The 26445-nt window shown below is 49.9% G+C and overlaps 1 protein-coding gene across 1 annotated transcript in view; it reads left to right on the top strand.

The window, feature by feature from the left end:
• The window catches only part of CCDC89 (coiled-coil domain containing 89), a 106326-nt gene extending 79881 nt beyond the window's left edge, over positions 1-26445 (top strand). Inside the window, exons 2-3 of the mRNA XM_073670171.1 lie at positions 15216-15875; positions 25756-26445. Coding sequence (XP_073526272.1) covers positions 15216-15875; positions 25756-26178 — 1083 coding nt within the window. The 3' untranslated portion in view covers positions 26179-26445. The remainder of the gene's footprint in view (positions 1-15215; positions 15876-25755) is intronic.

Raw genomic sequence — 26445 nt, 5'->3', positions numbered from 1 at the left:
TTAACCCTTCTGGGTCACTCCCCTCCTACCCCCTGGACTGGATGTAAATCTCCACCCCTGGCCTCTAGCAGCTATAAACTCCAGAACCTAAGATGGGTCATAACTCCTTAATGGATGGTCCTAGGGCGGCAGTTCTGGTGCCATCGGATCCAGCCGGGCCCCTGCTACGCATGGAGAGTGAGACTAAACACAGTGGCCCTATGGATTTCCAAATAACTGGGCTATGTATCTCCCTAGCCCTATGTGCTAGACTGGGTCGAGACCCTGGCGGTCATTCACCATGTCCTGGGGATTTCGGAAATCTATTCAATGTATGGCTAGGACGTATAGTATTTCCATAACTCAATATGAAATTTCTATCTGTCTGAATAAAAGAAAACCACATGGCTTGGGTCCACATGGCAGCAAGTCCTTTGTTCTGAATTAAGCTGACTAAAGGTGTGATATTTGTCACTCACAGTCTTTTGACCCCCCTGCAGCTGCTAGGTGTTCTGCTACAACTGCACACTGTAGGGGGTTTAATAATTCCCTGCCAAATAGGATAGAGTGATTGACATGGAATTATATCTGCAATATTCTTCACAATTACTATTACATATAAAATTGCATGACAGTATTCACATAGCACATTTGTTGTCTTGAGGGGCAGGAACAGGGCAAGACAGTTCACATCCCTACCAGAGTTCACAGCCTCCTGGTTTTCCAGCAGCTGGGAACTCCAGTAACCTTAAAGGCTCCCTCAAGGCTCCATTAAGGTTTCTAAGCCTCATAGCTGCCTCGGTGACTCAGTGTTTCCTGGCAGCTGTGAAGCCCAGAAAACTTAAAGGAGCCTTTAAGGTTACTGGAGTTCCCAGCCGCTGGGACACCTGGAGTCTGTGAACTAAGGTGATCAGAGTTCACAGTCTCCTGGTCTTCCAGCAGCTGGGAACTCCAGTAACCTTAAAGTCTCCCTCAAAGGCTCCATTAAGGTTTCCGGGCCTCATAGCTGCCACGGTGACCCGGTGTTTCCCGGCAGCTGTGAGGCCCGGAAAACTGAAAGGAGCCTTTAAGGTTACTGGAGTTCCCAGCTGCTGGGACACCTGGAGGCTGTGAACTAAGGTTACCAGCGTGAACAGCCTCCAGGTGTTCCAGCAGCTGGGAACTCCAGTAACATTAAAGTCTCCCTTAAGGTTACTGGGCCTCAGTCGCTGGGTCATGCATAGCGCAGTCCAACGTACTCCAGTGATTCCGCCAGGTCACGTGGATTGCCAGACTGCTGGACACGGTGTTTCGTGAGTTTCAGGAGATTTTGAACTGATGTAACCTCAATGATGTCACTGAGGTTACATCAGCTCATAGCCGGCCGGTCTCGTGGAGCAGCGTGCCTGGAAGTGGCAGCTGCAAAAGCTTATGGAGCTTCGTTATGGCACTTCATAAGCTTCAGACGACGTGGGACATCGTGGGATTGTTGGACTACTTCAGAACTGCATGGGTGTTTGTTTGTTTTTTAATAAATTGGATAATGAGGGAATTTGTCAGGGAGTGTTTTGGTGAATAAAGGATTTTTGTGTGTTTCTTTTCCTTTTTATTACTGGGTTAGTAATGACAGACACCTCTCCATTACTAACCCCAGGGGTTGATGGCAGCTGTGAGTTTTGACAAATCACAGCTGTCATCAACCCTAAATCCCATTACTCGATTGCCACCGCACCAGGGCAATCGGGAAGAGCTGAGACAGAGCACCAGAATTGGTGCATCTAATGTGATGAGCCACTTCTAAGATGGCTGCGGGCTGGTATTTAAGGCTGGGAAGGGGACAATAACCACGGACCTTACCAGCCTGATAATATCAGCCCGTACCTGTCTGCTTTGCCTTAACTGGTTATTAAAAATATGGGGGACCCCACATTATTTTTTTTAAATTATTTATTCATTGATAAAAACTAGGGAAATACGGTGAGAGATGTTGTTTTTTTATTTTAGCTGATATACAAGTCATTATACAATAAAGAATGTTTCCTAACCTTTTTCCCTGTAAAATCCATTTTCTTTGGTTTTGTATGTTTTATTGTCAGTCTGTAAAAGTTACTGTGAAGAATACTGAAGATATAATCCCATGTCAATCATTGTGCCCTGTTTGGCGGGGGATTATACAGATCTACAGTGTACAGCTGTAACCGGACACTTTGGCAGCAAGCAGAAGGGAGGGGTCTGAGGGACAGTGAGTGACAAAAACCCCTACTAGCACCTATGGAGCTGCTACACGAAGGCCCCCTGTGGACCCCAGCCATGCAGCATATCCTTTGTGTCAGACAAGTATAATTCAATACCGAGTTATGGGAATACGATACATCCCAGTGATACACCAAATAGATTTTTGGAACCACCCGAACATGAAGAATGTCACAGTCTAGCGCTCAGGGATAGGGAGATACACGGCACAGCCATACGGAAACCTCTAGGGCCACTGTGTTTGGTATCCACGCGTAGCAGGGGCCCCGCTGGATCCGATGACACCAGAGCCGGCTCCCTAGGACCGTCCATTAAGGAAGTAAAGTATAGTCCATTTTAATTTTTAGAGTTTGTAGCTGAGACCAGGGTGGAGATTTAGGTCCAGCCAGGGGGTAGGAGGGGGAGTGACCCAGAGGGGTTAAGTGTTCCAGCAGCCCTAGCTCCATGTCTTTTTCCCTGGGAGGTCATGACGACACATCGTGTGGGAGAAGTCCTGCAACAAAGGGGACCACAATCCTCCCATGTGGCAGCCCCTTCCCTGCAAGCCAAATCTTCCATCTGACTGTTAACTGACTGTTAATATCTGCTTATAACTTTTGTACCCCTACTATTGTGTTTGCATCTCTGACCATTATGTATGTATAACCCTTATGTATATAGTGTAATGTCTAGTGTGCCCTTAAGGTGATTAAATATATAATTTAACCTTGGGCTCCTCTTTTAGGTCGATCCACAAACTCACACGTCTGTTGTTTGGCTTAATCCTCATGCTACCGGGGTGGGTTTCTGGCCCAATATAATTCCCGTCAACGTACTGGGGACTTATATCTATTAGAAACTCATGGCAGCTCTACCAGGTCGACAAGGTTCTGCTTCACTGGAGCTAGTGAAGGGGCCTCTCGACCTGTTAGGGGTGTGAGCAAGTGTGGTGCCATGTCAGTGACTGAGTGGGCCACCTCTTCTCACTCCAGGTGCCTTCCTGTACCCGTGTGGACAAGGGGTGTCTGTGTAGAACTGTACCAATCTGACCTTACGCGTCCCTGAGGGGGTGCGGAACGTCATGTAAGTGCAAAGGGCAGATCCGTATCACGTGTTATGTCTGACGGAATTGTGACGTCAGGCGGGTGGTGAGGTGTGGATCCTTCACAAGTGGTGGCAGTGGTGGGATTCTGCGGGATCTCTCTGGTGCCATTCATCACAAGTGGTGGCAAGCGGTGTGGGATCGAGATAATAGTGTGTGGAAGTGTGGAACTTCACTAAAGACTGCCAGTAGTAGCTTATGCTGCTGGGGACTTAAGATCAGCTCAGCACTAGACAGTCTTAGTGCAAATACTGTAAGGTGTGTGGGAGCATCAGGTTGCAGTTCAGTGTCAGTCACCACAGAGTGCAAGGATGGCCAGTGGCTCCAGGGGCAGAACCAAGGAGATGGCCAATGCTCCGGATGGTAGGATGGAGGTGGAAGACGATGTCGCTCCAGAAGAAGGGGAGTCCCGCTTAGGCTCCCCAGAGAGAGAGTCGCCGGCGGTCGGTCCCACAATGGGCCACCCACCACATGCCCATCCCCCCAGCCAGGCAGGCTTGGATGACCTTGTGCAAACTGCCCTGGCCAGTCTCATGGCTGGAGACAAGGCCACCTATGAGACCCTCAAAGCTGCAGTGGAATGTCTCGAGGCAGCAGCAGCACGTCGCAAGGCAACAGCCACAGCAGAATATCAGCGGGTGTGCGAGCATCAGGAAAATATGCTTCGTCTCCAGCTCTGGCTGCAAGCCCCAGCCAGTCCCGAGCCCCCTGAGATCTGAGTCCCGAAGCTACGGGCGGAGGACTTTCCCCTGGTGGACAAAGGAGGGGACACTTTCTTGCTGGCATTTGAAAAAACATGCCGTCAGTACCATCTGCCTGAGGACCAGTGGGTCTGGTTCTTAACCCCTCGCCTTAGGGGTAAGGCCCTGGAAATCTTTGGGTACTTGCCCAGTGAGACCATCCTGAGCTATGAGGACATCAAGCAGGCTCTGGTCTGGCAGTACAACTTGACCCCTGAGTGGTACCGGAAGAAGCTCCGGAGTATGCAGCGGGGTCCTGCAGACTGCTGGGTCGATCACATGCGGGCCCTACTGAGAGCAGTTGATCAATGGACCACGGGACTGGAGCTCACCACCGTCCAGCAGCTGAAGGAGCTCATCGCGACTGAGCAGTTTCTGTGGAACTGCCAGGAGGACTTCCAACAGTACCTCCGTGACCGGAAGCCAAAGGGGGCCTCTGCAACAGCAACACTTGCTGACGAGTACTCCAACAACAGAACTCCAGAGGCCAAGAAACTTCCCGGCTGGAGAGGGAGTAAGACGAACGCAGTGCCTACTGTCCCTGCCCCCAGGCCCAAAGGGGCACCTACCCATGCTTTCCTCTCCACGCTGGTAGGGGAACCCCGATTGTGTCACCTTTGCAGACAGCCGGGCCGCTTCAAAGCCATGTAGCCTCAGCACCAGAAGGGCCCGTCCCTGTCCCAGAAACCATTTACTGTTTTGTGTTTGAGTGGTGGGAGGTCCCTTGACAACCTTCAGACCGTCACCATAGGCCACACCAGGGCCATGGGACTGCAAGACACCAGCGCTGAGATGACTCTTGTGCGGCCTGAACAGGTGTCGCCCCAGGATTTGATACCTGGGAAAACTCTCACCGTCTCCGGGATTGGGGGCATCGAGCCGGCGCTGCCCGTCATCAAGGTTTATTTGAACTAGGGAGCCGGGAGAGGAGTGCGGGAGGTTGGGGTAACTCCGAACATTCCCACAAGTGTTTTGCTTGGGAGAGACTTGGGGCGGCTAGTGTTCCACTATGTGGCCACTGAACCCACAAGGCCTGACACTCCAGACAACTTCATGTCCACCCCTGTTGATGCCAATGTTATTAACATGCCTACTGATGGGGATGTGGGGGTGGATGACGTACTGTGTCCCTCTCTCCTCAGGAGGGGAAAGATCAATCAAGTCAGCTGTGATAAGGCCTTAGAGTGTGGCCAGACAGCAGGCTGGAACAGTTTGTCCTGTGAGGTTGTCACAGAGGGGACAGACGGGGCAAACAGCTGTGGAGTGGGAGCATGCCATGGAGGGCGGGGCAGTCCTAGGAGAGGTAGGGCTCCCAGGTAAGGCCGCATGGCAGGGTTCCTCCATATCCGGGATGTCAGAGGGCCAGGTTAATCCGTTTAGACCGTAGGCTTGGTCAGAAGCGGAGGAGAAGGAGGCGCCACCCATGGTCACAGCGGCCATGGCCGCTGTCACGCGCAGTGGTGGTACCTGGACCCCAGGGGCCTCTCCGGAGTCTGACGGCTTCTCCCCTTCCGACCAAGTGGCTGCCGGGTCAGACGGAGGCTAGGAGACAGGACCAGGGGAACTGACAGAAGACGTGGCAGTTTCGTCTATTCTGGCCACGTCCAATCAGGGGTTTCAGGCGTTGGAGACCGACGACAGCCTGAAAGCTCTCAAGGAGCAGGCGGCACAGCCTCCCTCAGATTCAGACCTCGAGCAGGTGGTCTGGGACCAAGGACGGCTGTACCGGGGAACAGTCTAGCGAGGTTCACCGGAGGTGTGACCCAGGGACCGACAGTTAGTGGTACCCTATCCGTACAGGGCGGAGTTGTTGCAGATGGCGCATGATATTCCGATTGCTAGACAACTAGGGATCACTAAGACCAAGGCCAGGCCAGCCCAGCTTTTCTACTGCCTAAGGATGGGGGCCGAGGTGACTGCCTACTGCCTGTCGTGTGACACCTGTCAGAGGTTGGGGAAGGCGGTGTCACGCAAGGTGTGAGTAAGACTTAGTTCAACACAAAGGGAAGAGGGAAAGGGAGCCCACACTCTAGGGAAAGGGAGAAGTGGAGACCTCCTAGGCTGATCTAATATTACCCTGTCTCCACTAACGTCCCTATATTGGTTCTTCACCAATCACCGCACGCGAACCTCGCCCTGTCTTTCCCTGGCGTTAGGCCCTGGCTAGGGAATGGAGTGAGGTGAGCGCTAGTCAATCCCCACTGACAACTAAAGACAACAAGGGGGAACAAACAAGGGAAGATAGCTTAGCTTTTGTCGACTTCAGAAAGATGAACACCTGCCCTCATAGGTCCGGAGAGGAAGAAGTAATGCACTTGCTCTGAGCCTTCACAAGGGGTAATGTGAGTATCGCTGGCACCTTCCTATAGCAGACAGCAGGTATTTATACACCCAGGCCAGGGTGTTAATTGGCCAGAGGAAGGTAGCCGCTGGGTCCTAGAGAGACAGCCTCTAAGAAGGTGTGTGTAAGGCCAAACGTAGAGATCTCCTGCAACCAAATGCAGGGTGACTGTCTGTCACTTCTGACACACCCGTGACAGGCAAGGCGGCGCCCCAAAGCCCCACTGATAACTCTGCCCAACATTAAAGAGCCTTTCAGGAGGGTGGCTGTGCATTTGGTAGGCCTGAAGGCCACTCCCAGCAGCTCCAGAAAACACTTCATACTGACGGTAGCAGACTATGCCACCCGGTACCCGGAAGCAGTAGCCTTGTCGTCCATTCAGGCCGACAAGATGGCCACCGCCTTATTGAAGATTTTCTCCTGAGTGGGTTTTTCCCCAGGAAATGCTCACTGACCGGGGGAGCTAGTTCATGTCGCAGCTGATGGAGTCCCTCTGTAAGCAAATACAGGTGCAACATCTGGTGACCAGCCCGTACCACCCACAGATCAACGGCCTGTGCGAATGGTTCAATGACACCCTGAAGCAGATGCTTAAGATGTTAGTCGACTTCCATAGGCGCGACTGGAAGCAGTACCTCCTACACCTGCTATTTGCCTACCGGGAGGTCCCACAGGCCTCAACGGGGTTCTCCCCCTTTGAGCTCCTGTACGGCCAGCGTGCGCGGGGTCCCCTGGCTCTGGTGTAGGAGGTCTGGGAAGGGGACTTAGCCACCCCTGTAGCGTCAGTAATCGAATATGTTGTGCGCTTCCGTGACAAAAAAAAAAGGCCTTGTCGCAGCTGGTGCACGATAATATGACGCGAGCCCGGTCAACCAGAAGCGATGGTACAACCAGAATGCTCGTGAGGGGACCTACCAGGTGGGTCAAAAGGTGTGGGTACTGGTCCCTGTACCCCAGGACAAGCTTCAGGTGGCCTTGGAAGGCCCGTACCTCGTGCACCAGCGGCTCAACGCCGAAACGTACCTGGTCACCCTGGACTACGCCCGGGGAAGGTGGAAGGCCTTCCACGTAAACATGATGAATGCCCATCATGAGTGGGAGGCCTGCGCCCTCCCCATGTGCAACCATCGAGAGACCATCAAGGATGTGGAGGTTTGCCACCAGCTTTTGTTGGACCAACGGTCCAAGCTGTCGGCGACCCTACACCTCTTCCGGGATGTGCTCAGCAATAAGCCCGTCCATCATGTGGACACCGGGTATCACCCCCCAATCCGGCGTTCAGCATATCGGGTCTCACTGGAGGTACAGCAGCACATGTGCCAGAAGATTGACAAGATGCTGTCACGGTTACCGATGCATACCCAATGCTGCGCATTTATGACCTGCTCGATCAGTTGGCCTGGGGCCAAGTACCTGACCATCATGGATCTGAGCTGGGGATATTGACAGATTCCCCTGACCCCCGAGGCACGGGAACACTCTGCCTTTATCACCCCATTCGGACTGTACGAGTCCACGGTGATGCCATTTGGCATAAAGAATGCCCCTGCCACTTTTCAGCGGATGGTCAACATACTGCTCAAGGGACTTGATGGGTATCTGGATGCATCTTCAGTCCCATCCTGGAGGATCACCTGGAGCATCTGGCGCAGGTGCTCGGGCGGATCCAATGCGCAGGCTTGACCATTAAGCCGGAAAAGTGCCAGCTGGGTATGAGTGAGGTCCACTACCTGGGACACCGAGTAGGTGGGGGAGCTCTAATGCCAGAGCCCAGGAAAGTGGATTCCATCGCATCCTGGCCCACCACCAGGACCAAGAAACAGGTGATGTCTTTCCTGGGCACCGCCGGGTACTACAGGAGGTTCTTCCCTCACTATAGTAACCTGGCGAAGCCCCTGACAGACCTCACCAAGAAGAAGCTGCCCTCCGCAGTCGATTGAACAAATGACTGTGAGACCTTCCGGGCGCTGAAGACTGCCCTTTCTAGCTCTCCGGTACTACAAGCAGCAGACTTCACTGGGCCATTTGTAGTGCAGACCGACGCCTGTGATTTTGGACTAAGTGCAGTGCTCAGCCAGGTCAACACTACGGGCCATGAACACACTGTTTTGTACCTGAGCCGGAAGCTCCTGCCAAGGGAGGTGGCCTATTCCACGATGGAGAAGGAATGTCTGGCAATTGTGTGGGCCCTGCAGCGTCTGCAGCCATACTTGTACGGATGCCAATTCACCGTGGAAACAGACCACAATCCCCTCAGCTGGTTACATACCGTATCCGGCACGAATGGAAGGTTGCTACGCTGGAGCCTCGCGCTCCAGCAGTACCACGTTGCCATTTGCTACAAAAAGGGCCGCAACCATGGCAATGCCGATGGCTTATCCCGACAAGGGGAAGTTGCGGATGGGTGTGCAGAGGAACACCGGGTGGTGCTGCCTCCTAGCACCCTCTAAAGGGGGAAGGTGTGACGAATGCTGAAGATATAATCCCATGTCAATCATTGTGCCCTGTTTGGTGGGGGATTATACAGACCTACAGTGTACAGCTGTAACCGGACACTTTTGCAGCAAGCAGAAGGGAGGGGGCTGAGGGACAGTGAGTGACAAAACCCCCCACCAGCACCTGTGGAGCTGCTACAGGAAAGCCCCCTGTGGACCCCAGCCAGACAAGTCAGACAAGTATAATTCAATACCGAGTTATGGGAATACGATACATCCCAGTGATACATCAAATAGATTCTTGGAACCACCCGAACATGAAGAATATCACCCTAGCTTCCAGCACAGTCTAGCGTGCAGGGATAGGGAGATATACGGCACAGCCTTTTGGAAACCTCTAGGGCCACTGTTTTTGGTCTCCACGCATAGCAGGGGCCCGGCTGGATCCGATGACACCAGAGCCGGCATCCTGGGACCGTCCATTAAGGAAGTATAGCCCATTTCAGTTTTTAGAGTTTGTAGCTGAGAGAGACCGGGGTGGAGATTTAGGTCCAGCCAGGGGATAGGAGGGGGAGTGACCCAGAAGGGTTAAGTGTTCCAGTAGCCCTAGATCCATGTCTTTTTCCCTTGGAGGTCATGACGAGAAGTCCCGCAACAAAAGGGACCACAAGCTTCCCATGTGGCAGCCCCTCCACCGCAAGCAAGGCCTTCCATCTGACTGATAACTGACTGTTAATATCAGCTTATAACTTTTGTACCCTTACTATTGTATTTGCATCTCTGACCATTATGTATGTATAACCATTATGCATATAGTGTAATGTCTAGTGTGCCCTTAAGGTGATTAAATATATAATTTAACCTCGGGCTGCTGTTTTATCTCGATCCACAAACGCACATGTCCGTTGTTCGGCTTAATCCTCATGCTACCGGGGTGGGTTTCTGGCCCGATATAATTTCCTTCAACAGACCGGGGACTTATATCTAATAGAAACTAATGGCCTGTTTACTAGGCCGACAAGGTTCTGCTTCACTGGAGCTAGTGAAAGGGCCTGTCAGGGGTGTGAGAGAGTGTGGTGCCAGGTCAGTGACTGAGTGGGCCACCTCTTCTCACTCCAGGTGCCTTCCTGTACCCGTGTGGACAGGGGGTGTCTGTGTAGAACTGTACCAATCTGACCTTACGTGTCCCTGAGGGGGTGCGGAACGTCACATTGGTGCAAAGGGCAGATCCGTATCATGTGTTCCGTCTGACGGAATTGTGACATCAGGCAGTTGGCGAGGTGTGGATCCTTCACAAGTGGTGGCAGCGGTGGAATTCTGCGGGGTCCCTCTGGTGCCATTGGTCACAAATGGTGCCAGCGGTGGGATTCTGCGGGATGTCTCTGGTGCCATTCATCATTGTGACGTAATACTCTGACAACATTGTTCCCAGCAGCGACCTGAACATTGCACTTTCTGATTTTGTTCTTGTCTCGCTGCCCATTCTATATATACACTGCTTAAAAAAATAAAGGTAACACTCAAATAACACATCCTAGATTTGAATGAATGAAATATTCTCATTGAATACTTTGTTCTGTACAGAGTTTAATGTGCTGACAACAAAATCACACAAAAATCATCAATGGAAAACAAATTTATTAATCAATGGAGGCCTGGATTTGGAGTCAGCCCCAAAATTAAAGTGGAAAAACACACTACAGGCTGATCCAACTTTGATGTAATGTCCTTAAACAAGTCAAAATGAGGCTCAGTATTGTGTGTGGCCTCCACGTGCCTGTATGACCTCCCTACAACGACTGGACATGCTCCGTCTCATGCTACCACGAGTGTGAAAGCACAACCAACATTCAAAAGTAACCAAAACGTCAGACAGAAAGCATTGGTACTGAGATGTGGTCTGTGGTCCCCACTTTCAGAACCACTCCTTTATTGAGGGTGTCTTGATAATTGCCAATAATTTCCATCTATTGTCTATTCCATTTGCACAACAGCATGTGAAATTGATTGTCTATCAGTGTTGCTTCCTAAGTGGACAGTTTGATTTCACAGAAGTTTGATTCACTTGGAGTTATATTCTGTTGTTTAAGTGTTTCCTTTATTTTTTTGAGTAGTGTATATTCTCAGGATATCAGAGACCTCTAACACTGTTACTACTTGTATAGTATTGTTCTGTGTTATGCTGATGAATGTCCTTGGCAGTCACTTGACTACCTGCCTCCTCAGGAATCTAGCGGCAGCCGGTGAGAGCTCCAGGTAACGTTGCCAGTGTTCCTTTGATTTTGAACCAGCGCAGCGCTCAGCAGTCCCACAGGGAATGAATGTAGTCGGGGTCAGGCCTGTGCACTGCTGCTCCATTCTAAATCCCCTGTTCTGCCACAGATCGGATCCCCGCTGTTCAATAGAGTATCGTCAGTCCGCGAATAGTTCATAACTTATCCTCACTGGAGAACCACTTTAAGGGCAGACACACTGCTGTATATCATGTGTGGTCATCCCATCACACTGAAAGGACTGGCCGGCATCTCTCCTGACCTGAGCATGAGAGTAATATATTTCTATGCAGCTGTCAAGGTCAGGTCAGGGAGCAGACAGCCAGTACGAGGTTTATAATGCGATCCTCCTACGAGAAATGCGGCCGCCTGACTCTGCCCTAATGCCCAAAATAAGAATTTAGGTCCTGTCCAAAGGACCTCCCAGAAATGTCCTGAAACACCCAATTTTGGGGGAACTTGCATAAACTGTGATTGTCCTGGGACAGTGACGAGCCCCCTGGGCCGTGGGGTGCCCGGAGCTGGGCCTGTAGATGCTGGGGGTTGTAGTCACCGTGGCGATGACCCGGTCCGTGACCCAGGTGGTCAATCCAAGGGTAGTAGATGTATATAGGTTATATAATGTCCGACTACGCCACCTGTGGAGTGCGGTTAATAAAGACCGCCGCTGCGGAACAGTCCTCTGAAGCCGGTGGTATAGCAGCAAAGGTGGTATAACTCCCTACAGGAAGAGTTAGCTTCAGGGCAGTGTGTGTGGATGATGGTGCTTGTGCAGGGTGTCGCGGTGCAGAAATAACCACAGAGTCTGTGCAGTGCAGTCCCAGGGTCTTTACTGGTAGCAATTAGACAGGCCTGGACTGGAGTACTGGCTAGAGATAAGAGTCTGGTCAGTCTGGGAGCAAGCATAGAGTCCTCCTGGGCAGGTGGAGTTGTAGGCCTGCCGTTCTCACTATTCTCTTTGGCTATTCTGCTTGTAGCTGTGATGTAGCCCACGTCCCTGAGTGTAACGTGCTGTGCTCACCCGTATGGCTGGCAACTCGGGCCTGGTGGATGCCTCGCTCCTCCTTGGCGGTACTGATCCCTCGGTGCTGCTGAGCCTCCGGGCGTCTGATGGGTGCCAAGAGACCTGCAATCTCCTGCCCTACGGTATCTGCTGCTGGTCCTGAAGGGTCTCACAGCCTCGGATTCTGGTGTCCAGTTCTCTGAGATGATCAGCTAGGACGAGCTATCTCCAGCTCCAGTCCCTAGCTCCTCTCTCTTCAATGTCCTAAACTCAACTCCTTGCACTGAGCTAAACTAACCCTGCCTCCAGATCCAGTTGCCAAGGGGAGGGTCCTCCCCTTGCTGGTCTAGAGGCAGAAAGTGTTGCATATATTGTGTTACCTGGCCAGAAGAACCCCTGCTTGCTTCCAGACATGGCATTACCTCTTTTGAGGGAAGCAATACCACTGTGGCAACCAGACCCTCTGGGGTGCCACAACAGTGGCACAAATGCTCATGGGATGCCAGTCTTTATGCCCAGTACCACCCCAGGACACTATGGCCAACTGAATCTTAGTTGAGATGACCACAGCTATAATTGACGGCTTTGCGGGTGGCACGTCAATGAATATATCTGCCCATACTCACCGTGCCCTTTTAGAGATCGGACGCTTTCAGTGAGATTTTGGACTGTGAAAGACGGCCAATGTTTGCAGTTAGTTGGTAAGCCAAATCTGTGTGACTGCACTGTAACATGTGGTTCACAGTCAATTAACCCCTTATAACACCTACTCGTGTGCTCACACTGTTATGATCTGCTACAAGCACTAAGGAAAGAAAGGAGATCCGTCCCTACAATAGAACTAAGCTAGATCCCTACGATGTAACGGGGAACCTGATCCTGCGATCAGACCCGCTAAAGTCCTCGGCTAGTCTGTACGAAGACCTATAGATGCAAGGGAGGGATCCCTACAAGAACTAGGGACTGGGATAAAGTTGGGCACCTCCTAGCAGAAATTGTAGCAGTAAAAGACAAACACACAACATAGAACATAAAGGTCCGAAGACCAAGCTAAACAGACTGAGAAAGATAACTAAGCACCAGGCTAACTTAAGAGTAGAAATTACAATGATGTCCAGCAAGGCCAGGAGGGCGGAGCAGGATTAAATAGGCAAACAAGGTCATGTGACCAGCAAGATAGAAAAAACCTAACAGGAGAGTTCTAACACACTCCTATTCCCAGACTGTTTCTTGCCACTTTCTTCTCCGGACTCCTATGCTGCTCACCACAGAACTAGTATAAGGGGCAGGGCCGGCTTCAGGTTTTTCTGGGCCCCGGGCGAAAGAGTCTCAGTGGGCCCCTTTAATACATACCACGATTCATGATGCACAGATACAGCAGAAAAATATAGATATAGTACAATGCCGAAGATTTCACTTCTTACATTACATGAGTGATATCTATAGTAAATTCTATAATAGCACAGAAACCGGTGAATCCTTGCAGAGCACAGTGCAGACCGGATATTATAGTCCTCCATACAGTATTATGGGCACCACATAGTCCTCCATACAGTATTATGGGCCCCATATAACGCTCCATACAGAATACTGGCCCCCATATAATGCTCCATAGAGAATACTGGCCCCCATATAATGCTCCATACAGGATACTGGTCCCAATATAACGCTCCATACAGGATACTGGCCTCCATATACTGCTCTATACAGAATACTGGCCCCCATATAACGCTCCATACAGGATACTGGCCCTAGTATAATGCTCCATACAGGATACTGGCCCCCTTATAACGCTCCATACAGGATACTGGCCCCCATATAAAGCTCCATACAGAATACTGGCCTTCATATAACGCTCCATACAGGATACTGGCCCCAATATAACGCTCCATACAGGATACTGGTCCCCTTATAACGCTCCATACAGGATACTGGCCCCCCTATAATGCCCCATGCAGGCTGTCCCCCCACACACACATAATGCCCCATGCAGGATGTCACTTCCCCCCCCATGAAATGCCCAATGCAGTATGTCACTCCCCCCATTTAATGCCCCATGCAGGATGTCACTCCCCCCATATAATGCCCCAAGCAGGATGTCACTTTCCCCCTTCCCCCCATATAATGCCCCATGCAGGAAGTCACTCCCCCCTATATAATGCCCCATGCAGGATGTCACTCTCCCATATAATGCCCCATGCAGGGTGTCATTCCCCCCCCATATAATGCCCCATGCAGGATGTCACTTCTCCTGATAAGGGGTAACGTTTCTCCTTGTGGAGAATCACATGCCTGACATGTCAGTGTAAGGAGGCTTATAGGTCATGCAATACACCTGAATAGACAATTTGCATATTTAAATTCCCAGAGGAGCATTGCATGACCTATAAGGGTACGTGCACGCGATCAGTAATTGCTGCGTATTGTCCGCAGCGCACTTATGCTGCGTGCAAACCGCAGCAGCCAGATGTTACAGTGTAGTGGATGAAATTTGTACAAATCCCATGCCCACTATGCGTCTCTGTGCACCTGCGGACACGGACATGCAGCGCGTCTTTCCAGACCGCAGCATATCAATTTCTCTTGCAGAAACACTAGTCTCCGCAAGACAAATGCTATCAGTCAATGTATAGGATGCGGTGAAGCTTTGGGCGCAGCACAGAGTATACTGCGTTCAAAGCGCTGCCAATACCGGACCGTGTGAACATACCCTTAGTCTCCTCACATTGTCATGCCAGGCTTGGCATGTCACTCTCCAAAAGGAGAACGGTTACCCCTTATGCCCTAGTCAGAGGCCTCTCATACAGCCAAACTAGATCTCATACTTTACACTGATGAGGGGCAGCATCCCCAAACAAGTGTCTGCACATTGAGATTCTGGTTTGGCTTTTATCCTAAGTCATGTGACAAGGCTTGTAAAAGGGGGGGTATTGACTTGTATGATAACTACTTCCTATAGGTGGCGCTATAGTTCTAGTCCTCTTCCTCTCAGAAGATGCAATTTGCAGAACCAGTGTAAAACACCAGCACATTTTTTTGTGAATGAGCGGCTATTGTCTCCATGGTAACTAGTGATTGATTGGTTATGTCTGTGATCTGATTGGTTACTGTCTGCTTTCTGCCTCCTACAGGTGCCGCCCATAACAACCAGCGATGCGGTCACCATGGAGACGCGTGCGGCCGCACAGGAACCCCAGCACCTGGCAGTAGAGCGCAGGATGCCGGGGAAGTCCGGGGAAGAGCCGGCCGGGGCGTCGGTGCGAGGCGTCAGCTCTCCGCTGTGGGATGAGAAGACGGAGATGGGGCTGCTGCGGTCCCGGCTGGACGAGCAGTCACAGCTCATCTGCCTGCTGAAGCGGCGGGCGGACGACACGCTGCTCCGCTGCCAGGGCCTGGAGGCGGACAACCGGCAGCTGGAGAGCCGGAGCGCCGACACCGAGCGGCTGCTGAGCGCGGAGAAGCGGCGGGCGGAGCAGCTGGAGGAGAGGTTCGGGCTCCTGGCCGACAATCACCAGGACATGATCCGCTTCAAAGACGACTACAAGCGGCAGAACGAGGAGCTGCGGGCGGAGAACCAGCGGCTGCGGGAGGGCACGGACCCGGCGCTGCAGGAGCAGGAGCGGAGCCTGCGGGAGCTGAGGAGCCGGCTGCAGGACGCCAGCACCGAGCTCCGGGGGCTGGAGAGGGCGCGGCGGACGGAGACCGAGGAGCTGCGGGCGGCAGTGGAGGAACTGCGGGGGCAGCGGGACAGTGGCACCGGGGAGATCCGCGCTCTGAGCCGGAGGCTGCAGGCGAGTGACCGGCCACCAGGGGTCTGATGACGTCATGAGAGGGGGTCTCCACCGAAATCATCAGTCTAGGAGCTAAATAACAACTCCTGCCCCCTCTGCATCCTGCACCTCCCAGCTAGAAAAGGGGGACACAGTGCCCCTAGTGATGCCCCTCAGTGTCCCTCCATTATCAAGGCCACAATGTACGGCACATTATATTCCTCCAGAGAGTATGATGTCCCCCATTATTATGACCCTTTCATGACCCCAATATACAGTGTAATGCCCCACAGTGCCCCTCTTATATAGTCCGCCACACAGTATGATGCCCCCCATTATCATGACCCTTTCATGTCCCCAACGTACAGTGTAATGCCCACAGCGCCCCTTCTATATATTCCTCCAGACAGTATGATGCCCCTACAAAGTGGCACCCCACCCAGTGTGGTCTATATATAGCCTTATATACGCAGTCCCTATACAGTGGTCCATAGCAGGAGGTGCACACTGATGGGGGTAGAAGGAAGCTGTGCCCCTTGGTTACAGTCACCTACGTTGTCCCCATGGGCGATCAACTATGGAGGTGTTACCTGAAGATCCGGGGTCCAAATACAAACTCTGCATCATGACCCAACCTGCCGTGTGCCCTGCATAATACTGGTGACTCCTGATGTTGTCATTGGCCCATGTCTGTGCCCCTACAGCTGCCAGTGGTGACCCTGCTGCCCTGAGAGCAGCAGAGGTCACCGCCTGCACCGGGCCTATAACAAACGCATAGGTCAGAGGTCACCATCTGCACTGGGCCCATAACAAACACAAAGGTCAGAGGTCACCGCCTGCACTGGGCCCATAACAAACGCAGAGGTCAGAAGTCACCGCCTGCACTCAGTCCATAACAAACACAGAGGTCACCACCTGCACTGGGCCCATAACAAACACAGAAGTCAGAGGTCACCGCCTGCACTGGGCCCATAACAAACGCATAGGTCAGAGGTCACCGCCTGCACTGGGCCCATAACAAACACAAAGGTCAGAGGTCACCGCCTGCACTGGGCCCATAACAAACGCAGAGGTCAGAAGTCACCGCCTGCACTGAGCCCATAACAAACACAGAGGTCAGAGGTCACCACCTGCACTGGGCCCATAACAAACACAGAAGTCAGAGGTCACCGCCTGCACTGGGCCCATAACAAACACAGAAGTCAGAGGTCACCGCCTGCACTGGGCCCATAACAAATGCAGAGGTCAGAGGTCACCGCCTGCACCGGGCCCATAAAAAACACAAAGGTCAGAGGTCACCGCCTGCACTAGGCCCATAACAAACACAGAGGTCAGAGGTCACCGCCTGCACTGGGCCCATAAAAAACACAAAGGTCAGAGGTCACCGCCTGCACTGGGCCCATAACAAACACAGAGGTCACCGCCTGCACTGAGCCCATAACAAACACAAGTCAGAGGTCACCGCCTGCACTGGGCCATATACGAAGGCAAATTTTCTTCTATGCCTCTTTCACATTATCTGATCAGTTTTTGATTTATTGTTTTCTTTTGGGTAAAAAAAATCTGTTTTTGCCCAATAGAAAAAAAAATGCAATAATGAAAATGCAGATGTAAAAGCTGATGAAACCACTGGGGAGATCCTGACACATGGCGTTTCCTTATTGGTCCGCTGTGCGGATCCGTGGGACAGACACGTTCTCCAGTCTGCACACAGCCTCATTGTCGGGCCGCACACTCAGGTTTGTTCAGGTTTTTGATGCAGGTTAGGAGCCAAAAAAGAGGAGCAGTGGTATCCATCCCTTCACATCGGGGGGGGGGACCTTTTTTCTGCGAAAGGCCATTTAGAGATTTATACCATCCTTCGGGGGCCGTACTAAATGATCAACTTGAACATTAACCTGCTGTATTTGGTCAAACGTTAAAAGGGAATCTGTCAGCAGGTTTTGCTGTGTAAGCTGCAGAGCGCCTGCTGTAGGGGTCACATAACAGATTTCAGCCTCTTATCAAGCTCAGTGGTTTCGTTTCCCTGTAATGATTGTTTTAGCACCAGGAGCTTATCATTGCTGGAACACAGAAGCACATGCCTGGTAGTCTGACTCCGCCCCCTCCTGTGATAAGCAGCTCACTGTCTATGGACATTGTATATACAGAGCCTGGTGGGGGCGGGGTTAGCTTTCTCAGCTCTGCTGCATTGATAAATCTAATAACTGATTGTGTGAGAACGGCTGCACCCAGTAATCTAAGTGATACATCGTTGGATTCAGCTTCTCTTTGCCTACATCAGGCTGCTCTCAGATGAGGAGCAAAATCCTGCTGACAGATTCCCTTTAATTAACTCCCCCCTAATGTGATGGCTGGAGCTCCTTGTCTTTGGTGCGGCTGTGATGTTAGGTGGTATGGATGATGTAGCTACTAGTAACTGCTTTTCCAGATTTACGTTGATGTGGAGCGCAGTCAACTCTTTGCGATGATAAGTTTTGTAAAGAACTTGCAGCAGTAAGTTCTGATCACAGATGTATATTACATTGCAGATCTCATAGTCGGAAATTACTGCACACGTCAAATTTATAGAAGTCAGGTAGTGGGAGGTCTGCAGTATATACAGTACATCACATAGGAGACACTGAAACTGCTATATACATCAGCTGGAGAGAGAGCTGGAGTACATATATCACAGGAGACATGGGGATGCTGAATATTAGTGATCAGCGAGCATGCTCGTTACTCGGGATTTATGAGCATGCTCGGGTGTTTTCCGAGTATCTTCAGCGTGCTTGAATGTTATGTTTGAGTCACTCTGTGTGCATGATTTGCGACTGACAGTATTAATACATGTCAGGAATGCACGTTTCTTAGGCATTCCTCACATGTATTAAAGCTGTCAAACAGTCACAAATCATGCACACGGAATGAGCCGATCACGCTGCAAATAGCGAGCACCGGAAGGGGTAACAGAACACGCTACTGTATATCCCCGGAGACATAGGGCTGTGGCATATACATCACAGCAGACTTGGGGTAGCGGCATAATCATCACAGGAAACGCTGAGGCTGCAGTATAGACATCACAGGAGACACTGGAGCTGCGACATATGCTCACAGGAGACATTGGGCTGCAGCATATACTCACAGGAGACATGGGGCTGCAGTATAGACATCACAGGAGACGCTGGAGCTGTATACTCGTCACAGGAGACATGGGGCTGCGGCATATACTCACAGGAGACATGGGGCTGCGGCATATACTCACAGGAGACATGGGGCTGCGGCATATACTCACAGGAGACATGGGGCTGCAGTATAGACATCACAGGAGACAGGGCTGCGGTGTAGGCATCAGAGGAGATACTGGGGCTGCAGTATATACATTACAGGAGACATGAGACTGCGGCATATACTCAGGAGACATGGGACTGCGGTGTAGGCATCAGAGGAGATACTGGGGCTGCAGTATATGCATCACAAGAGACATGGGACTGCGGTATAGACATGACAGGAGACACTGGGGCTGCGGTATAGTCATCACAGGAGACACTGGGGCTGCAGTATTGACATCACAGAAAACATGGGACTGTGGCATATACTCACAGGAGACATGAGGCTTCAGTATAGACATTACAGGAGACATGGGGCTCCAGTATCAACATCACAGGGGCTGTGGTACAGATGTCACAGGAGACATGGGGCTGCAGTATAGTCATCACTGGAGATGCTGGGGCTGCGGTATAGTCATCACAGTAGACACTAGGGCTGTGATATAGTCATCACAATAGACACTGGGGCTGCTGTATAGTCATCACAGTAGACACTGGAGCTTCTGTATACTTATATGTATAGACATAGGGCTGCAGCATATACTCACAGGAGATATTGGTGTTGCGGTATAGTCATCACAGGAGATGCTGGTGTTGCGGTATAGTCATCACAGGAGATGCTGGTGTTGCGGTATAGTCATCACAGGAGATGCTGGTGTTGCGATATAGTCATCACAGGAGATGCTGGTGTTGCGGTATAGTCATCACAGGAGATGCTGGTCTTGTGGTATAGTCATCACAGGAGATGCTGAGGCTGCGGTATAGTCATCACAGGAGATGTTGGTGTTGCGGTATAGTCATCACAGGAGATGCTGAGGCTGCGGTATAGTCATCACAGGAGATGCTGGTCTTGTGGTATAGTCATCACAGGAGATGCTGAGACTGCGGTATAGTCATCACAGGAGATGTTGGTGTTGCGGTATAGTCATCACAGGAGATGCTAAGGCTGCGGTATAGTCATCACAGGAGATGCTGGTGTTGCGGTATAGTCATCACAGGAGATGCTGGTGTTGCGGTATAGTCATCACAGGAGATGCTGGTGTTGCGGTATAGTCATCACTGGAGATGCTGAGGCTGCGGTATAGTCATCACAGGAGATGTTGGTGTTGCGGTATAGTCATCACAGGAGATGTTGGTGTTGCGGTATAGTCATCACAGGAGATGTTGGTGTTGCGGTATAGTCATCACAGGAGATGCTGGTGTTGCGGTATAGTCATCACAGGAGATGCTGGTGTTGCGGTATAGTCATCACAGGAGATGCTGGTCGTGCGGTATAGTCATCACAGGAGATGCTGAGGCTGCGGTATAGTCATCACAGGAGTTGTTGGTGTTGCGGTATAGTCATCACAGGAGATGCTGGTGTTGCGGTATAGTCATCACAGGAGATGCTGGTGTTGCGGTATAGTCATCACAGGAGATGCTGAGGCTGCGGTATAGTCATCACAGGAGATGTTGGTGTTGCGGTATAGTCATCACAGGAGATGTTGGTGTTGCAGTATAGTCATCACAGGAGATGTTGGTGTTGCGGTATAGTCATCACAGGAGATGCTGAAGCTGCGGTATAGTCATCACAGGAGATGCTGGTGTTGCGGTATAGTCATCACAGGAGATGCTGGTGTTGCGGTATAGTCATCACAGGAGATGCTGGTGTTGCGGTATAGTCATCACAGGAGATGTTGGTGTTGCGGTATAGTCATCACAGGAGATGTTGGTGTTGCGGTACAGTCATCACAGGAGATGTTGGTGTTGCGGTATAGTCATCACAGGAGATGTTGGTGTTGTGGTATAGTCATCACAGGAGATGCTGGTGTTGCGGTATAGTCATCACAGGAGATGTTGGTGTTGCGGTATAGTCATCACAGGAGATGTTGGTGTTGCGGTATAGTCATCACAGGAGATGTTGGTGTTGTGGTATAGTCATCACAGGAGATGCTGGTGTTGCGGTATAGTCATCACAGGAGATGTTGGTGTTGCGGTATAGTCATCACAGGAGATGTTGGTGTTGTGGTATAGTCATCACAGGAGATGTTGGTGTTGTGGTATAGTCATCACAGGAGATGCTGGTGTTGCGGTATAGTCATCACAGGAGATGCTGGTGTTGCGGTATAGTCATCACAGGAGATGCTGGTGTTGCGGTATAGTCATCACAGGAGATGTTGGTGTTGCGGTATAGTCATCACAGGAGATGCTGGTGTTGTGGTATAGTCATCACAGGAGATGCTGGTGTTGCGGTACAGTCATCACAGGAGATGTTGGTGTTGCGGTATAGTCCCCACAGGAGATGTTGGTGTTGTGGTATAGTCATCACAGGAGATGCTGGTGTTGCGGTATAGTCATCACAGGAGATGCTGGTGTTGCTGTATAGTCATCACAGGAGATGCTGGTGTTGCGGTATAGTCATCACAGGAGATGCTGGTGTTGCGGTATAGTCATCACAGGAGATATTGGTGTTGCGGTATAGTCATCACAGGAGATGTTGGTGTTGTGGTATAGTCACCACAGGAGATGTTGGTGTTGCGATATAGTCATCACAGGAGATGCTGGTGTTGCGGTATAGTCATCACAGGAGATGCTGGTGTTGCGGTATAGTCATCACAGGAGATGCTGGTGTTGCGGTATAGTCATCACAGGAGATGTTGGTGTTGCGGTATAGTCATCACAGGAGATGCTGGTGTTGTGGTATAGTCATCACAGGAGATGCTGGTGTTGCGGTATAGTCATCACAGGAGATGTTGGTGTTGCGGTATAGTCCTCACAGGAGATGCTGGTGTTGCGTTATAGTCATCACAGGAGATGTTGGTGTTGCGGTATAGTCCTCACAGGAGATGTTGGTGTTGCGGTATAGTCATCACAGGAGATGCTGGTGTTGTGGTATAGTCATCACAGGAGATGTTGGTGTTGCGGTATAGTCCTCACAGGAGATGCTGGTGTTGCGTTATAGTCATCACAGGAGATGCTGGTGTTGCGGTATAGTCATCACAGGAGATGCTGGTGTTGCGGTATAGTCATCACAGGAAATGCTGGTGTTGCGGTATAGTCAACACAGTAGGCGCTGAGGCTGCCGCTGATGTCTTCTGTGGGAGTACATCCAGACACTGGCAGTGGCCAGCATCCGGACATAATCTTTCATTGCAGTGCTGAACGCTGTGTGCACATGCTTACAAAGCAAGAAGAAAGTAAAGGGCCGGCAGCTGCGTTTTGACGAGCCCTGCGTTCCCCTGGAATCTGCCTGCGGGAGTGGAGAAAATGTTTATCGCAGACAGTCAACAGCCCACTGGCTTTTCCTCTGCATTGTGCCGTTCCTCAGTTATTCTTCCTATGAATACAGCAAGCACTTTTTTTTAACACTTAGAGTTTACAGCGGGGTGCTAGTTACAGTGTTTCTACTGTAAGGCGACCCTCACAGTAGAAACACCACTACTAGCACCCAGTTGTCAATTCATCCATTTCCAGGAGGAATAACTGAGGTATGACAACACAGAGTTATAAGAAGAGATTCTGTAGACTTGTGATTTTCTAGAGCAGTGTTCCCCAACTCCAGTCCTCAAGGCCCACCAACAGGTCATGTTTTCAGGATTTCCTTAGTATTGCACAGGTGATGGAATTATTGCCTGTGCAGGTGATGGAATTATCACCTGTGCAATACTAAGGAAATCCTGAAAACATGACCTGTTGGTGGGCCTTGAGGACTGGAGTTGGGGAACCCTGTTCTAGAGGACACCAAACATGTCAGGAGAGGAGACGGAGTGTCACATAGACAGACAGCACATAATGTGTGAGTATATGGTTAGGAGATTTATGGATTGGTGGCTGAGAGCGTTACCAAGAGCACAGAGCAGTCAGCTGGAAATAACAAGCAAATTAGATTTTCCACCTTCTGCCATCAGCAATTATTTCCCTTGCAGGTCGTCCTTTATTTCCTGTGCAGCAGTCGTGGCAGTGACTCCTGTAATCTGATAGAAGCCTTAGTTTTAGGGGTTTATTAGTTAATTCTGCTGCTATATAGCACACTCATTATTTGTAAAATCTCTGTTTGCTGTCAGTAAATGAAAGTTTTCTTGTTTCCATCAAGTGTATGAAAACAGGTACAAATCTGAAGTATTACCACCTCTGGATACAGTTAGGCAAACTCTCTGCTTTGGGGATGAAAAAGGTAGTTTCAGCACCTGAATGTAAGTGTTTCTATTCACTGACAGCAAGCAGAGATGAGAATTATGAAGAAGTTAAACCCAGAGTAGATAGTTTACATGTATTACTCTTCATGCTAATAATAACCAAAGTTGAATTGAATCCTAAATTTCTATCTATTCAATGTAATAATCTGATCACTTTTCTAATATACATTAATTAATTAATTCCCTACCGTTCCCTCTTTCCTCCATTGTCCTGCTTGGATTTTTTTCTTCCCTTCTGATGAAATTTCGTTTTAGAACCCCCAGTGAATGCTGGGATACTCAAACGGGATGTTATCAGGGGGCCAACGCTGTGGTCACTGCCACAGATGCTTTCCCTACCCTGAAAAGAAGCGTCATTGTTGACGTCTTTTTCTGGGAAAGTGTGGGGTGCTGGTCTCTGTTCTCCCTGCTCGCCATGTTCTCCTTGCATTGCATACTGACAGTGCGCTCTCTTGCCGTCTCATCACTTCTCATCAGAGCCAGCAAGGTAGCGCACTGTCACTACACATTCAAAGGAATAAAAGCACTGTGAGCAGGGAGCGCATACTGAGCATACTTTGGAATTGACAACTAATGAATGCTCGGTAGATCATGGACTTGCCCGCCCTTTAAACAGGCTTCACTGATGACACTTCATTTTAGATTGGGAAAGCCACTGTGGCAGTGACCGCAACTACGACCCCTTGAAGATGTCTAATTTGAATATCCCTGTCACGTAGTGACAAGGGACTGTGGGCATCTACCCAATCCTTTGAACAAGGAACACCCTAGTCTATCCTTATTCCCTGGATTACTTCTGAAGGTGGAGACGCCGGGTCCTCGTACCTAGCTATGCTCCTAAGTTAACCTTTATCTGATTACCCCCCAGGGAGGTGAGGGGTTGAGGTGTATAGGAAAACAATAACCAGACAGACACGGTTAACAGACAGGGATAAAAGAAAACTACAATCATACATATGCACTCACAAAAAAAAACAGTGGGAAACAAAGGTATAGGAAGGGGTACCCAAATGTTAAAGAATAAACATGCAAACCAACTTCATGCCACTCTCCAGTTAAACTCTTCAACCGCCAACTCCAAACTCTGAACTCTCTCCTTCACCACCAAACCAGGAAGTAGAACCCAAGTGCCAGTGAAGCATATATACCAGAGGGGAGTGGCCAACACAGAACAGCTGAGACAATTCAGGATGGAGAGCTCCAGGAGATCAACTGAACTGATTAACCCTTGCCATGACAGCAATGAAAACCTGCATGGTTTAATAGGGTGGTGAAGCAGTTCTAATAAGTTCAGGAGTTTGTGTAAGCAGACGGCGCAAACTTCTGGCCCCTCTCTGTCACTGTATCCCCGTGACAATCCCATGCAATGGGAATTCTCAAACAAATCTTAATCAGAATGGAAGAATAAAAGCAGGAAGATAGAGTAGAGAGGGAAAGGTAGGGAATTTTTTCATCAAAGTATATTAGAAAGTTGATTTGATTATTATATTAAATAGACATTTAGGATAAAATTCAACTTTGGTTTTGGACAACCCCTTTAATGCCATTATCAGTGATTGACAGCTACATTTAAGGGGTTAACAGCACTGACTGGAGCTGCTGTTAGGGATAGGTGCTGGCTGTGTGTGGAGCAGACTCAGCTCCTGAGCCCACTCTATACAACCTAACTAGCTCAATGATATACATATATAGATAGATAGATAGATATCTATCATGGATCATAAAGGGGTTAAAAGAAGAAATGAAGTGATACTTTCTTTGTGCTCCTCATCACTCCCTTTTCCAAAATGTACTTGCTCCGACTTGCTTCCCACTGGTCTCCACTTACCGCATCTATTGCCCACTTGGCCAATCATTGCCCGCAGCTGTCACATATGTTTGCCAGTGATTGAGTAAGCGGCATTTCCTGGGATATACAAAGTGTCATGAGTCTTTGAGTGCTGTAACAAGGCTCCGCGTAGCGTAGAAGTCGCACAGACGCATATTACAGTATAGCACATGGGGCCTAAAGAAGCATTTACTCTGCAAGATAATTGTGAGCATGTGTTGTTAAAAACGCTCGGTTCTCAATTATCTTGCAGTGTAAACAGGCTCCAGATCACTTGATGAACGAGCAAAACACTTGTTCATCACATGAAATGATCTTTTGTGCAGCACAAAAGAGCATCGTTCTCCCTGTGTAATTGCCGAGGACCCTGGCAGCCTTTGTGCACTGAGCAATCTAGTATAGACCGCTCAGTGCATATCGTTTGCTTTGGTCTACCTGTGTAAACAGGCATTTAAACGACTGCCGATGGGTAAAAGTTTACTGATCGGCGATATTGAGCAGCCTGTCAGACCATGAATATAGCATTTTTGTGCATTATTGTTAATCCTTCTATGTAGTATTTATATATTATCTGTGATTTTCAGCTTTCAGAGCAGACGTGTCAGCAGCTACAGGAGAAGATGCTCCACTTGGAGGAGGTACAAAACACTGAGCAAAAAGAAGCTCAAAAGAAGATGGCGGCAGTAAATCAGGAGAAGCAGGACCTCCTACAGCTGTGCATGGAGCGCGGGCGTTCTCTACAAGAGCGCCAGAGAGAAGCCGCTGATATTACTCTTCGCCTGCAGGCCGCGGAGAAGGCGCAGCGGGAGGCAGAAGAGCGCTATCAGAGAGACGTGGCTGCTGTAGATGCTGGTGCCAGAGTTGTGGAGCTAAACACAAGACTGGCAGACAGCGAAAAAGAGTTGGCGCAACTACAACGAGAGTTTGAGGCCTACAAGAAGCACAGCGGTGACCTGCTTGCCAAGGAGAGGGAGCTGAACGCCAAACTCCGCCATCTGATTGGCTGACACAATAAATTGTGTAAAAAAAAAAAATAGGGTGTAGTGGGTACGGCAGTCATCCGGCAGGAGTATACCCGCACTCCTCTTGGATTAGACCTGACTTTGCACATGTAGATGTTCTTCTGTTTGTATAGTTTCATATACGTCTGCAATATGGCAAAATTCATAGTGTAAAGCCTTTTATAGATACATGTTTAGTTTACTTTTTGCTCTTTAAAAATTAAAAATGTGTTGTTGTTTTTTAACAAAAGTGTAATAAAAATAATTAATTTA

This window comes from Phyllobates terribilis, unplaced genomic scaffold (assembly GCF_046119375.1).
Source record: "Phyllobates terribilis strain yellow unplaced genomic scaffold, ASM4611937v1 Scaffold_2__4_contigs__length_985480577, whole genome shotgun sequence".
Lineage (NCBI taxonomy): Eukaryota > Metazoa > Chordata > Amphibia > Anura > Dendrobatidae > Phyllobates > Phyllobates terribilis.
Note: the sequence above shows the minus strand (reverse complement) of the source record. Positions and strands in the feature narration are given on the sequence as shown.